Below are 15,457 nucleotides of genomic sequence, written 5' to 3'. Positions count from 1 at the left end.
AGGCCCCCACCCCCTGCACAGTGGACCCCTGGCTTTGAACTCATTGTTGGAAGTCCCCCTCTGCGAGGTTGAGGTGTATTCATTAACCCCGCCGATAACCCTGCTGTCCTTCACTGTCACCTCCTCCCCTTTCTTATCTTGGTTCAGAGCCCTGTCTTCTATCTTCCAGCCCCTCACTGACCCTAAAGGTTTAGTGCACAAAACCCAGTGCCCTCTTCCCCTGAAGGGCTGACCTCTCAGGTCCCTGCCAGCTGTGCGTGTGACGGCTAGATGGCTCCCACTCACTCCTCCCCACAATCTCACTTTAAAGAGGAGGCTCAGAGAGATTCAAATTTTGGCCCTAGTTGGGGAGTGACAGAGGTGGATTAGAACCCAGGCCTGTCTAAAGCTTAAAGAGTTGCTTTTCCAACACCTCCTCCTCCCCATCACCCTGTATCACTGAGGGGACCAGCATTTCCAAGGCCCCCATCATCCTATCCCCAGGATGGAAGGCTGAAGGGTCCCACGGGGGCAGGGGAGCTGACTGCAGGGATTGCAAATAATTTGGAGTCTGGGTCTGAGACTCGTTGTGTGGCCAGGTTAGGAAAGGCCTCTCAGGGCTGGGGCTGCATGTGAGTGTTTCGTTGAAACAGCCCTGACACTCAGAGGCTGTTGTCATTAAGACTCTTAAAGGCAGTGATCCTCAAGATCCTGGAGCTGAAGGCCCACAGAGGCATTGAGCTCCCAAGGTAACAGATCTGGAGACTTTCTGCGGTCTCCTGAACGCCTGGCACAATCTGCCACAGCAGAATCCTGGGATCCCCTCGACCAGGTCCCCACTCAAGAAGAATGAACACCCCAAACTGATTGAGTCCAGTCAACACTTTGGCCCCAGTGAATAAATTCAATTGGGAATCACTTGACCCAAGCCCATTCTTTGATGAGAAAAGCCTGTTCATCTAGGGGGGAGGAGGCCTCCTGAGCGGACCTCCTGCTCTGCGCCCTTCCCCGCCAAAGCCCCTGCAACAGGGGAGCCCACGGGGGCACTCTGACCCCAGGGGACACTGGGCAGTGTCTGGGGAAGTTCTGACTGTCAGACCTGGGGCTTGGGAGTTGCTATTGGCACCTAGTTTTCTCCAGAATGCTGCTAAACACCCTGCAAGGCACAGGACAGCCCCCCTCAGCATAAATGTCCAGCCCAGAAATAGTCCTGAGCTGGAGACCCCGACTCCCTGTGTGCCCGACCCTCACAAGCAGCCACGTTCCGCTTCAGCGACGCAGGTGTCAGGTACACAGAGCGCCGGGCCAGAAGCACAGGGGCCTGCCTGTCTCAGTTCTGCTTGCTCAGCTCTGTGGCCCTGAGCAAGGGACTGACCCTCCCCGAGCCTCACTTTTAACCTCTTGTGAAATGAAGATAACAAAACACCCCATGAGACCAGGGTTAATGTCTGTGAATGCCTGGAGGTTGAGGTCTCTCATGGGCTCTGCTTCCACAGCCTTCCCCAGGCCTGGAACATTGCAGAATCAGATGGCAACTCCAGGCTAAGGTGGCTTATAAAGTGAGGTATTTAAAGGAAAGGAAGACCGAGTGAGAGTGCAGAGTCAGAGAGTCTGGGCCAGAACCAGGCAGGATGAGTCCCCGCGGCTCTCTGTGTCCTGGCTGTGTGTCACTGGGCAAGACCTTTCCCACTCTGGGCAGCAGCCTCTCTGTCCGATAAATAACAGGGTTCAGTGGAGGCCCTCCGAGGGCTGTTCCAGGTCCAATCACCCCTGAGCCGGGTCTGGCGCACTTCCTGGGTGATCGTAAGCACATACATTGCCCTTCCTGTGCCTCAAGTTCCTCTTTTGTAAAATAGGGGCTGTGGCCCTTACACCTCGGGGTCATTGCCGCCGTTAGCGGAGCCGTCTAGCGCGTGGACCCCCAGACCCAGACTCCCGAGCAGGCGATTCTGGTCCTGCCACTGTGCTGCTCTGTAACCTGGGACAAGTGGCTGTACCTCTAGGGGCTCTGGTCTCCTCATCTGTAAAGCCATGAGGGCCATAGGACCTACCTCCTAGGCCTGTTACCAGAGTGTGGAGCAACAGGGCCAGAAAGTGCTTAGCACGGCACTTGGCATCTGGTGAGCGCTATAGTGTCTTTGCCAGTGTTCTGAGTGTTTCAGGGATGACGAAGGAGGACAGTTTGTGGCACAGGCCTGGCACATAGTAGATGCTCAATAAATTGTGGTTGCTTTCCCTTGATTGTCGATCAGTGGCTGAGGAACTCATTGAGTGGCCTAACTGGGGTGTGGTCCCCTTCTCTCTCTTGCAGGACGATGGTATCCTTCATCACGCGGGACCTCCTCCTGCTGGCAGGCCTGTGCAGTCAGGTCTCTGGCGCTATGCATGAATCCCACCACGATGGTTACACAACCCCACACTTCCCCAACATGGCCCCCAAACTGGCCAACTTTGCCTTCAAACTGTACCGTGAACTGGCCCGTCAGTCCAACAACAAAAACATCATCTTCACCGCAGTGAGCATCGCTATAGCCTTTGCGATGCCCTCCCTGGGGGCCAAGGGTGACACTCGCACTGAGATCATGAAGGCCCTAGGCTACAACTCTAGGAAGGCACTGAATGCTGATATCCACGGCGGTGTACATCATCTCCTTGACACCTCAATCCGCCAAGATGGTCAGTTCCAGCTGACTCACATCTTGCCTCTCTTTCCTATTAGTTGTTCATCTGTGGACACATCATTTTACCTCTTCGAGGTTCTAGTTTCCCGTCTGTAATATGGACATCATAAGACCCTTGTTGGCAGGGTCTTACAAAGAACATAGGACTATATGCTCATGCAGTAGGTGCTCAGCTAAACTGAAATCTCTGCCCGCCTTCCTGCCTCTGAGTGATGAGTATGTCAGGAACCTTGGGCCCCATTCTAAGGAGTTCGTAGGTCCACGGAGATGGCCTGGGGAGGGAAGGTGAGTGTCTAGGCCAGGGGCCGCCTCCTTCACACTGTCAGCTCCTTGCTCTTGAGGGAGAACAGTGTGGCGGAGAGTGCCGAGGCCGGGCTCAGCACCTCCCCGGTCCCAGCTCTGCGGTGGGACTTCAGGTGGGTGTCGTCCCCTCCCCAGCCTCAGTCTCCTCCTCCCATCAAATGGGAAACCTGGGCCCTGGGATCCCTCCTCCCATCAAATGGGAAACCTGGGCCCTGGGCAGCCTCCCACTCTGACTCAGCAGGATGGTGAGCTTCTCCAGCTGGAGCAGAGGGCGCCCTGCCCAGGCATCTGCATTTCTCGTGTTGGTCCAGGCAAAAGCCATTAGAGCAGGAGCAAGAGTGGATTCCCTGAATAACAAGCCTGGCCAATTACCAAGGGGCAGGGAGACTCAGACAAGGAGGTGCCACGTAAGACCTGGGGAGCTTCCAACTACTCCCAATAGTTTTCGTCAATCAGCCTCGGGTCATTCGCAAATAAACACAAAGTCCAAATAAAAATGCTTGTTCTCCCACCCAGGTCGATGCTGTTTAGCCTCTGCGATACAGGAATTCTGGATCCTCCTCCCACCTCTGATTATCTTCAAAAGCCCCTCAGTAGCCTGATGATTTTGTTTTTGCCCCAATATACAGATGGGAAAACTGAGGCTCAAAGACAAGTGTCTCACCAGGGGTCCTCAGGGCTCCTTTTTCTAGCACATTTTTCTAAACCTTCGTCCCACTCTCAGCGAATGTGCACCTCCATCTCTCTCCAGGCAAATGAAACGATAAATTTGAGGCCGAGCACTTCATGACAGGAGATTTCCACGCGGAAGAGAAGACCACCGTCAAGGTGCCAATGATCAACCGCCTGGCCGTGTTAAACCTGTACCGGGACCACTTGCTCTCCTCTGGGGTCCTGCTGCAGCACTTCAAGGGCAGAATTGCCACCTCTCTGTTTCTGCCCGAATGTGGGGAATATGCAGATGCTGGAGGACGGGCTCAGGGAGCACCACCTCTCCCTGATCGTCCAAAGCTTTGAGATGCGGTGATTCCCAGCCTAGGGCGGACCTGGGAGCTACACCGGTCCTGGCCACAGGGAGGGGGGAGGGGGGCCATATCTGGTGCATGACCCTATGCTTCCAGAAATAGGCCAGCATCCATCCAGGAAGCACTGACCAGTTTTTGTAAGAGGGACAGTGCCCAGAGGTGAGAAGGCCAAAGTCCTGTCCTTAAGCACTTCCTCCCCACTGTAGACACTGCCCCTTCCCGGGGGCCAGTGCCCGGGGCAGGGAAAGCAATGCCAACGCCTGTCACGGGCGAGCGCAGAAGGAAGAGGTGGGCCTCCTGGCGAAGGTGGCAGGGGGGTGTGGAGTTACAGGATACAAAGTCCGCGGTGAGTTGAGGGGGAAACCTACTCGGAGAGGTGGGAAAAGCAAAGACACAGGGCGGGAAAACTCCAGGACGTCCTGGAGGCTGGTTCTGGTTCCTCTATCACTGGATGAGGGTGGTCTGACCACATGCCCGACACGTGCCCCATATTAATGCACATCTCTGTGTTCATTAATCTGCCCACGTCCAGGTGAACTACTTTATCGCATCCACCATAAAACAAAAGTGAAAATACAGAGAGAAGTATAAGGGCGAAAAGCAAATAGAAGTTTTTGTATTTCCCCCTGACCCCAGTTCTGTGCCCATGTTCCCAGGGCAGGGGTTGAGAGCAGAGCACTTAGTAGGGCTGGGTCCAGACCAGGTCAAATGGGGCCCAAGTGCCTGTTGGCACACATGGCAGGCCCTGTCGGGGCCATGCTTTGTCCCCGTGGAAAACGAGAGCTGAGCTCCCAGCCCCGTGCACCCACTCATCGTTCACTGAACTGATGTCACTCAGGACCTGCCAGCATGCCCCACGGTTCTCTGGAATCCTGGCCCGGAGGAGTCCCAGTCTGGGGGTGATCAAACCCTGGAGGGAAGTAGTGTGCATGGTGCTCCCAGAGGACACCCTGGATCCATCCAGAGGCCTTCTCAGAGGAGGAGACATTTGAGAGGCTTTGCAGGACAAGACAATCCCTGTGATTCTAACAATCTCTGACTCTGTGTTAGAATAAACCAAGGCTGGCCTCACACCCTCACGTGGGCAGGGGGACATGGTGCCAAGTGAGAGAGACAACCAGAAACAGGAACATTTCAATTCTGTGAAAGTTCTTTGTTTTCTAATCATTTTGACAGGAATGTCAATTTAAATTTGCCCAGACTGTCCATTTCTGGAACCTATGATCTGCAAACTCTCCTGGGCAAACTGGGCATCACCAAGGTCTTTAGCAATGGGGCTGACCTCTCTGGGATTGCTGAGGGCGTGCCCTTGAAGCTGTCCAAGGTGAGTGTGTCCCTGACATCTGTACGCCAGAATGTGCATGGGGGCTGCAGCTCAGGGAGGAGGCTGAGGAAGGGACAGAGGGTCACAGACACACCTGCAGACTCAGGTCCCTGAGGAACACCATTGCTCCACCAGGATTGGAATGTGGTCAGATGACGGAGGGGAAGAGGTGGCCTCACACCCTCGTGGCATATTAAGGACCTCCTCTGAGTTTGTGTCACTCACCCTCTGCCTCATCCTTGGCTGCGGTCTTCCTCTCTTTGCGTCCCAATAAACCCCTATTTGCAGAGAGAGGCTCAGGGCTCAGGGATTGCAAAGGACTGTCAACCCTGCATCTGTGACACTAGGAGTTATTGGCAAATGACCAAGTCTGAGTTATGGAGCGATTTCAACTAAGGATGCCATTTATTCAGGAGACTTAAAGGTGCCCAAAGGAGCAACTGCAATTCAATGCCTGGCTGTGACCTGGAGTGCCTGGGTGAGGATGGGGTGCTGTGAAGTCCCCATCAAAGTCCTGGTCCCCAAGGAGCTTAAAAGGTGGTGCTATAAACAAGAGATGAGCCAAGGGGACAAAGTGCAAGAAAATCTACCTCCCGAGGTGGTGGGTCGCTTCCCGGGGACGCTGAGGAGGGTGATGGGGAAGAGGTGGGGGTGCAGTGTGGGCTCAGACAGAGGCCTTGAGGAGGATGCCTTTGTGTCCCCTGCACAGAGGGGAGGACAGGGCTGGGGAAGGACAGACTAGGTGGGGAGAGAGGCATGAGTATGGTGGTGAAGGACAGAGAAGAGACCAGTCCCCCATGAGGGAAGGGTTAAGTAGAGGCATGTGGGATGGGGTTGAATGAATAGGTCTGAGCAGTTGATGGAACCTTAAGATGATCAGAGGATGATCTTTGATTTTGTTGTCCTTATTCACACACACACATACGCACACACACACATGCACACACACTGATACTCAAACACACGTGCACACCTTTCACACATGCACAAACTTATGCACACACACCACATTTATTGGGCACCTACACTGAGTGAAGTTCCTCACATGAAGCACCCTAGTGGCTCCGGATCATCCCATCCCATAGCTCTGATTTTCCTATTGACGAAATAGGGATTCCAGGAAGCGCAGTCTTTGTCCTTAAAGTGACATAGCTAGTTAGTGGGGAAAATTGGATCTGAACCCAGATCTTCATGATGGAAAGTCATGTTCATTCCACTACACCACGATGATTTAGTTGTGAATCAGGTGGTTCTTTATTTAGTCATGAATCTTTGGTTCTCTTGTGTCCTGAGTCCCAGGACAGCTCTGAACATGTGGTGCCTTCCTCCCAGGTCTGGGTGGGGTATGGTGCAGCCTGTCTCTGCCTCAGACAGTCCTCTGTCCCCCTCTCCTCCAGGCCATTCATAAGACTGTGCTGAGCGTCAATGAGAATGAGACAGGACAGGCTGAGGTCACTCTCTTAGAAGAGGGCAGCTGGTCTAAGCATCTGACCATCAACTTCAATATGCCTTTCATAATCATCACCAAGGATGTAAACACCAACATTCCCCTCTTTATGGGAAAGGTGATGATTCCCGTGCAAAAAATAACTTCTTCCCTGGGTTCAACCCTCCACTCTCAGACCAAATCCCTCCCTAGACGACATTAAAGAATGACTGACCTGGCCCAGGCTTGCGTGTGATGTGTAAATCTCTCATCCTTTTGTCTCTGAGTTTCTTTCCATATCCTCAGGATATGTGTGGAAACCAGAATCACAGCAATCTTTCATGCAGCCACTTAATCAATTTTTATTATGCATTTATACCATCCAGGCACTACCTAGACAAGGATGAAATGTTGGCTGAAATTTACTTAACAGATACGGAAAGCCAACAACGACAGAGATGGACCTCCCTGGAAGTGGGTGGAGACCCTTAATTAACTGATTAGGTTTTGACAGAAGAGTGCTAGGCAAAGAGGGCAAGAGGAAGGCAGGCTAAGCCAGGAAGACCACAGAACAGGGAGAGAGCTAAGGGTCCTGCACTTATGTGGGGGATCACAGTCAATACAGAGTGTTAGTGGCTCAAGTCCACACTGAGCAATAGTGTTTGGACCTCTGGGCAGATCAAACACGAATACATAAAAAAATGTAAATATTCTAGAAGAAAGCAATGGTTAATTCATTTATAGATATTGAAGTGGGTAACACCTCTCTAAATAAGACAGAAAACCCAGAAATCATAAATGCAAGAATTGATATATTTGACTTTAGAAAATTCAAACTGTATGGCAGAAAAAGAGTAATTCAATTCACCAAGGTGACAGAACAGTTATGAATATATGTGTACCAAACATCAGGGCTCCTAAATGAAGCAAACATTGACAAAATTAAAGGGAGAAAGAGACAGTAACACAATAATAGCAGGAGAATCAATACCCCACTTTCAATAATTAATAGACAAACCAGACAGAAGATCAGTAAGGAAACAGAAGATTGAACAACACTGCAGACCACTGGGACTAACAGACATACACAGAACGCTGCACGCAACAACAAGAGAACAAACATTTTTCTCAAGTGCACATGGAACCAGGGTAGACTATATGTTAGGCTACAAAATAAGTTTCAATAAAGTTTAAAAGACTGGAACCATACAAAGTATCTTTTCCAGTCACAGTGGAATGAAACTAGAAATCAGCGGCAGAAAGAAAACTGGAAAAGCCAGAAATGTATGGAAATTAAAAAACCAACAGGTCAAAAACAATATGATGAGAAATTAGGCTAGATCTTGAGACAAATCAAAATAAAAACACAACATACCAAAGCTTATGAGATGCAGTAAAAGCAGTACTAAGAGGGAAATTTGTAGCTGTTAGCATTTACATTACAAAGAAGAAAGATCTCAAATCAACAGCTTAACTTTACACCTTAAGGAACTAGAAAATAGAACAAACTAAACTGAAAGCGAGGAGAAGGAAGGAAATAATAAAGATTAGAGCAAAGATCAACAAATTAGTTTTAAAAATGGGGAAAATCAACAAAATCAAGAGTTGGTGCTTTGAAAAGATCAACAAAATTGTCAAATTTTTAGCTAGCTAGACTGACAAAGGAAAAAAGAGAAGACTCAAATAACTAAAATCACAAATTAATGATGAGACTTGACTTATTTTACACAAATGAAAAGGATTATAAGAGAATACTATTAAAAACTGTAAAAAAAATTGAAAAATCTAAATAAATTAGATAAATTCCTAGAAACACATAACCTAGCAAAAATAAATCATAAAGAAATAGAAAACTGACACATGCTATTAGTTATACATGAACAGACATATAACTAATAAGGTGTTTGAATCAATAATCAAAAACATCCAAAGAAAGCCCAAGATGGCATGGGTTCACTGTTGAATGCTACGAGATATTTAAAGAGAATTGATACAAATCATCCTCAAACTCTTCCAAAAAACTGAAGAGAAGGGAACATTTCCTAACTCATTTTATAAGGTCAGCATTACTTTGATACCAAAGCCAGACAAAGACACTACAAGAAAAGAAAACTACAGACCAGTATCTCTGATGAATGTTGATGCAAATATCCTCAACAGAATGCTAGTAAATGCAATTTAACAGCACATAACTAAGATTACACACCATGACTAAGTGGGATTTATTCCTGGAATACAAGGGATAATTTAACATATGAAAATTAATCAACACACCACATTAACAGAATGAAGGAGAGAAACACATGATTGTATCAGTTGATGCAGAAAAATACTGGACAAAATTCAACACCCTTTTATGGTAAAAAAAAAAAAACTCAAAAAACTAGGAATAGAAAGAAAATATTTCAACATAATAAAGTCCATATAAAAAGCCCATAGCTAGCATAATACTCAATGGTGAAAAACTGAAAGTTTTCTTCTAAGATCAGAAACATGACCATAAAGCCAGCTTTTGCCTCTTCTATTTAACATAGTATTAGAAATTCTGGCCAGAGCAATTAGGCAAGAAAAAGAAATAAAAGGTATCCAAATTGGAAAAGAAGAAGTAAAACTCTCTCTGCTCGCAAACAACATGATCTTATAGGTAGAAAATTCTAAAGACTGCGTGTGTGCATGCACATACACACACACAAACTGTTAGAACTAATAAATGTATTCAGCAAAGTTGCAAGATTCCAAATCAACAGGCAAAAGTCAGTTGCATTTCTTACACTAAATTTCCAAAGGAAATTTTAAGAACAATTCCATTTACAATAGTATCAAAAAGAATCAAATACACAAGAATAAACTTTCATCAAGGTGGTGAAAGACTTGCACACTGAAAACTACAAAACATTACTCAAAAAAATTAAAGAAGATGTAAGTAGATTGAAAGACATCTCATGTTCATGGATTGCAAAACTTAATATTGTTATGATATCAATATTACCCAAACCAATCTAAAGACAAGGAAATCCCTAACAAAAATCCCACTGGCATCTTTTGTAGAACTAGAAAAATTCGTCCTAAAATTCACATGGGATCTCAAGAGACCCAAAACAATCTTGACGGAGAAGAACAAAGTCACAAGTTTCACATTTCCTAATCTCTTATATACAGTAATCAAAATAGTGTGATGCTGGCTTAAAAAAAAGACATATAGACCAATGAAATACAATAGGGTAGCCAGAAATAAACCCTCACGTATATGGTCAAATGATACTAGACAAAGATCCTAAAACTATTCAATAGAGGAAAGACAGTCTTTTCAACAGGTGGTGTTGGGAAAACCAGATATCCACATGTGAAACAATGAAGTTGGACTCTTACCTCACATCATACACACACAAAAAAAATTATCTCAAAGTGGATCAACAACCTAAATGAAAGAGCTAAACTGTAAAAGTCTTAGAAAAAAATCGTAAGGGAAAGTTTCATAACATTGATTTAGCAGTGATTTCTTGGATATGACACCAAAATCACAGCCAATTAATAGATTAATTGTACTATACCAAAAGTAAAAGCATCTATGCATCAAAAGACACAATTAACAAAATAAAAAGGCAACCTGTGGAATGGGAGAAGTTATTTGCAAATCATATATCTGACAAGGGGTTAATAAACAGAAATATAAAGAACCCTTACAACTTAATAGAAACAAAAAACATGCAACTCAATTAAAAATGGACCAAGAACTTGAATAGACATTTTTCCAGGGATACATAAAAGGCCAACAAACACATGAAAAGATGGTGAACATCACTAATCATAGGGAAATGAGAACCCAAACTACAGTGAGATATCACCGCACACCGTTAGGATGGCTCCTATGTGATGAAGGAGAAGGAGGAGAAAGAGGAAAAGGAAGAGGAAAGAGGAAGAGGAAGAGGAAGGCAGTGTGGCAGTTCCTCAAAAAACTTGAATTACCTGAAAAAAAAAAAAGAATTATCAAATGATCCAGCAATTCTACTTCAGGATAAATATTCAAAAGAATTGAAAGCAGAGTCTCAAAGAGGTATTTGTATATCCATGTTCAGAGCAGCATTATTCACAACAGACAAAAGATAGAAGCAATCCAAACATCCATCAACAGGTGAATAAATAAACAAAATGTGGTCTATGCATACAACAGAATAGTATTCAGCTTTTAAAAGGAAGAAGCTACCTGCTACATCATAGATGAGCTTCAAGGGCATTATGCTACGTGAAATAAGGCAGTCGCAAAAGGGAAAATACTCTATGATCCCACTTACATGAAATACGAGAGTAGCCAAATTCATAGAGAGGGAAAGCAGAAAGGTGGGTGCCAGGGGCTCTGAGAAAAGAAATGGGAGTTGATGTTTAGTGGACATAGAGGTGCAGTTTTGCAAAAGGAAGAGTTCTGGACATTGGATGCACAACAATGTGAATGTTCTTAGCACTATGAAACTGAACGTTGAAAAGTGATAACACAATACATTTTATGCTATGTGTATTTTACCAGAACTGAAAATAAAATAATACAGATTATTTTTAAATTTAATAATAATAATTGCATGCACAATATTTTCCAAATAAGCCAGTGAAATTTCTAATATTTTGAGTTATAGCTTATAATCCTATGGCTTTAATGGTAATTTAACATCAACTTGTTAAAAATATATATATTCAATGCCACATCAAAAAGTATGTACACGAAGCCAAAGAACAAACTAAGAAATTTTATAACAGATGTGACAATCATTTTAAGTTTCAAGAACTCTTTTAAATCTATAAGCAATCCAGTAGAATAATACATAAAGGACTTAGGCAGGCAGACTACAAAAAGATAAATACAAAGGGCCAATGCAAATATGAAAAAATTCTCAATCCACTCATTATTTTAAAAACACAGATCAGAGTGCCCTTTTCACCTATCAGATTGCAGGAACATACTGGGTGACAATACTCATTGCTGATTTACATGGGAGGAAACAGACATTCTCATACAATAGATGGGGGCGCATAAATTTGTGCAGCCTTTCTATCTTTGAAAGATAATTTGGTCATGGCTATTAAAGTCAAAAAAAAAAAAAACCTAATTTTTGACTCAGAGTGGCCACTACTGGGGATTTATCCCATAGAAATATTTATAAACAGCAAACTTTTTTTTTAAAAAAAAGTGTTTTCTTTAATCATAGCATTGTTTGAAGTGCAAAAAACTCCTACACGTCCATTAAAATAGGGAATTAATGATACAAAATTAGGTACATCCCTACAATGGAGTATCATATGACTATTTTAAAGCAGGAGGCCAGTTCTGTATAGGCTGATAGGAAAGGCCTCTAAAAGCAAAAAATAGAATAAAAAGCAAAATACAGGACTGTGTACATAGTACGATTTCTTCCGTGAACACACACGCTTCATTTACTTCATAATTATTTACTGAGCATCTATTATGTGCCAGGCACTGGCTGTGCAGCAATGAACAAAACAGACAAAAATCCCTGTCCACGGGATCTCAGTGGGGGATACAGGCAATAAGCTGGGTAAGTCAATACCATGTATAGAATAGGAGAAGGTGATGAATCCGACAGCAAAAAATAATGAAGGGCCAGGGGATGGGGCTTGCTAGGGTATGAGACACACTCAGACAGAGTGGTCAGGGAAAGTCGCACTAAGAAGGTGGCATCTGAAGCCCCAGGCAGGTGCAAGAGTAAGCCATGCAGGTATCTAAGAGAAGTGCAGCTGGGCAGGGGGAATAAGAGGTGCAAAGGCCCTGGGGCAGGAATGTGTCAGGCATGTTCAAGGGAAGCAAGGAGGAGGCAGAGTGCCTAGAGCAGTGGAGAGCCTGAGAGAAACAGAGAAGCAGAAGAGGCCAGAGATGCGACTACAAAACCTGGTTTGGGGGGCGATGGGGGGACAGGGAGGACTCGCACATCATACACGAACTGTCTTTTGTTCTGAGTGACCTGGAGCTCAAAAAGGGTATCCAGCAGAGGCTCGAAGTGCTTTATATTGTGCCAGAACCACATAAAGATTTGGGTGGCAGATCACATGCCATTTTGTTTTCTTCTCTATGATTTTCTACGTTTAAAAAGTATCAGAGATGAGTTTAAGAATCAAATGGAAGGGGATGGTGGCAAGTGGATGTTCAGGGAGGCAAGCCTATCCTAGAGAGAGAAGCAGGGCCCTGGGCCTGAAGAGGGACATTCTCCTTGAGGCATTTCCCTGGGGTCGTTTTATTACAGAGTGCGGGGAAGTTCCTTGGTGAAATGGGTTTGGAAAACTCTGGTCTCGTATTGACTGGGGGACTTCTCAGCTCTTTTCAAGTATCACCACCCAAGTGGGAGAGAGAAGATGCAGTGTTCCCCAAACTTATCTGGTTACAGAGCACGCTTTTTTTTTTCAAGTCATCGTTAGGGTTCCATGGAATACACTTGTCAAAATGCTGCTGTGGGCGAGAGGCCCTTGAGTGGGCACGGTGGCAATGGCATGTCTTCATTTAGTCAGCTCCCCGGGGCAGTAGCAGGGAATTGGTTGGCGGGGTGAGATGAGGGGCAAGGAGATCCGGGAGCTAACCCTCTCATCACACAGAACTTCGGCCCCTTCTGGGCTAAAACGTCCTTGTGCCCAGAGACAGTGATTCAAACACAGATGCCCCTGCACTCTGAGACTCAGGCATCCACTGATGCAGCAGGGCAGCATCTGACATTCTTGGTTCAGAGCGACGGCATCACATGCTGCTGCCCAGAGACCCAGCCCATCAACCTCTTCCCTGGGCTTTAACTGTAAGGGCAGCCGAAGTGCAACAGAGTGGACAAACAGGATTGTCAGCCGGGGAGGAGGTGCCCAGGCCCCGATTACACAAGCTCACATCACCTTGGGCCTGTTAATATTAACGCAGTCTCCAGCCTGGGGGAGCATCAGAAATCCCTGAAGTCACTGCCCTGATAAACATTGTTTTGCTGAAGTTGTTGACTAGATCTTCAACAATACTCACTTGGTCTTAGATTGTGATCTTGCTGAGTCCCGCTCAAATAAGCAGGTTTAATCCCTGCTTACTGGGGCTACGTGTTGGGGAACATTCCTCCCAGGTCAGGGCAGTACCGGGTAGGGGGCTGAATGTGAGTAGGAACTCAGCAGAAGCAGCATGAACAGCTGACCAGCGGCCTTCAGGACAATTGTCATCTTGTGCCCTTTCAGTAACTGTACCATCAGAGCTGTTTCTAAGAAGAATGCATTTCTCCCTGGTAGGCACTCCCTGCCTTTGGAGTCTGGATACATTTTTGACTCCTAATCACTGTTCACACAAACTAAGTTTATGGAAAAGTAGATTCAGTCAACCAATCATTCTTGCATTCAACCACCTTGTCCTAAGTGCCAGCCACGTGGAGTCCTGGGCTACACATTGTCCTGAGTGTGAGTTTCATGTAAGTTCAGGGAATCATTTTGCTTCATAAACTTATTTGTAAAAAGAAGCAAGGGCTTTGTAGATACTCCATTGCCCTGCTGCTTCTTCAGAGGATTGTCTTCAGGGTCAATAAGGATGGTGGTACAGGTTGTGCACTGCACACGGATGCTGGCAGATATATCGTGGGACCTGAAATCCATCCCAGCTCCACTCGCCAAGTGGTGTACCCTGCCATGTGGTGATATCCATCTGGTTAAAAGATGCTCTTTTTAATTTGCATAAAGATGCTCTGACTCCAGGTAGCATGTGATAAAACAAGCATATTAAAATGTTCATGGTAGATTCTAGGTGGTAGATTTAAATTATCCACAGAAACAGACTCACAGACATAAGTCAATGAACTTATGGTGACCAAGGGGAAAGGGGGTGGGAAGAGCTAAATCTGGAAGTTCTAGGTTTGCAAATTTTCACTACTATATATGAAATAGATAAAAACAAATTTCTGTATAGCACAGGGAACTATATTCAATAACTTGTAGTAACCTAATGAAAAAGAATATGAAAATTAATACATGTATGTATGTGTATGACTGAAACATTACGCTGTGCACCAGAAATTGATACAACATAGTAAAATGGACTATACCTCCATTAAAAATTAAATTAAAAAAAAAGGTTTAAACTGCCCACTGTAAAAATCTCCCCAATATGCTCTGTGTTAAAACCATCATAACAAAATGCTTGGGGGTGGGGTGAGTGGAATACTGCTCCTCATCAGTTATGCATGGGCCAAAGAGATGCTATTAGGGGTTGAATTGTGTCTCCCCACCCCACCCCCAAATTTTATATATTGAAGTTCTAACCCTCAGTAGCTCAGAATGTGACCTCATTTGGAGATACGGTCTTTATAGAGGTAATCAACTTAAAATGAGGTCATTAGGCTGAGCCCTAGTCCAATATGAGTGGTGTCCCTTTAAGAATGTGGACACAGAGAGGGGAGGTGGTTTGAAGATACAGTGAGAACACCAAGTGGGCATGAAGGTGGTTAATCTACACACCAAAGAGAAAGGCAGGGAACAGAACCCTCCCCCACAGCACTCAGAAGGAACCAAACTTGCCAGAAGCTTGATTTCAGACCCCTAGCCTCTAGAATGGTGAGACAATACATTTCAGTTGTTTAAGGCACCTAAGTTATGGCTGCCTGAGCAAAGCAATGCAGGTCCTAGTCTGCACAGAGGGAGGTGCCCTGAGGGCTGGCGATGACTTAATCACCAGCTTGAACTCCCAGAGTAGACACAAGTTGCAAGG

At 45.6% G+C, this 15,457-nt stretch overlaps 1 protein-coding gene across 1 annotated transcript; it reads left to right on the top strand.

The window, feature by feature from the left end:
- Window positions 1–2,294: 2,294 nt before the first annotated feature.
- Window positions 2,295–14,391, top strand: LOC140697051 (alpha-1-antitrypsin-like). The gene is made up of 6 exons (XM_072963901.1): window positions 2,295–2,655; window positions 3,757–3,909; window positions 4,195–4,276; window positions 5,165–5,312; window positions 6,710–6,877; window positions 14,260–14,391. Exons 1-6 carry the CDS (start codon window positions 2,295–2,297, stop codon window positions 14,389–14,391), a joined length of 1,044 nt encoding a protein of 347 aa, XP_072820002.1.
- Window positions 14,392–15,457: the final 1,066 nt, after the last annotated feature.

This window comes from Vicugna pacos, chromosome 6 (genome assembly GCF_048564905.1).
Source record: "Vicugna pacos chromosome 6, VicPac4, whole genome shotgun sequence".
Classification (NCBI taxonomy): domain Eukaryota; kingdom Metazoa; phylum Chordata; class Mammalia; order Artiodactyla; family Camelidae; genus Vicugna; species Vicugna pacos.
Note: the sequence above shows the minus strand (reverse complement) of the source record. Positions and strands in the feature narration are given on the sequence as shown.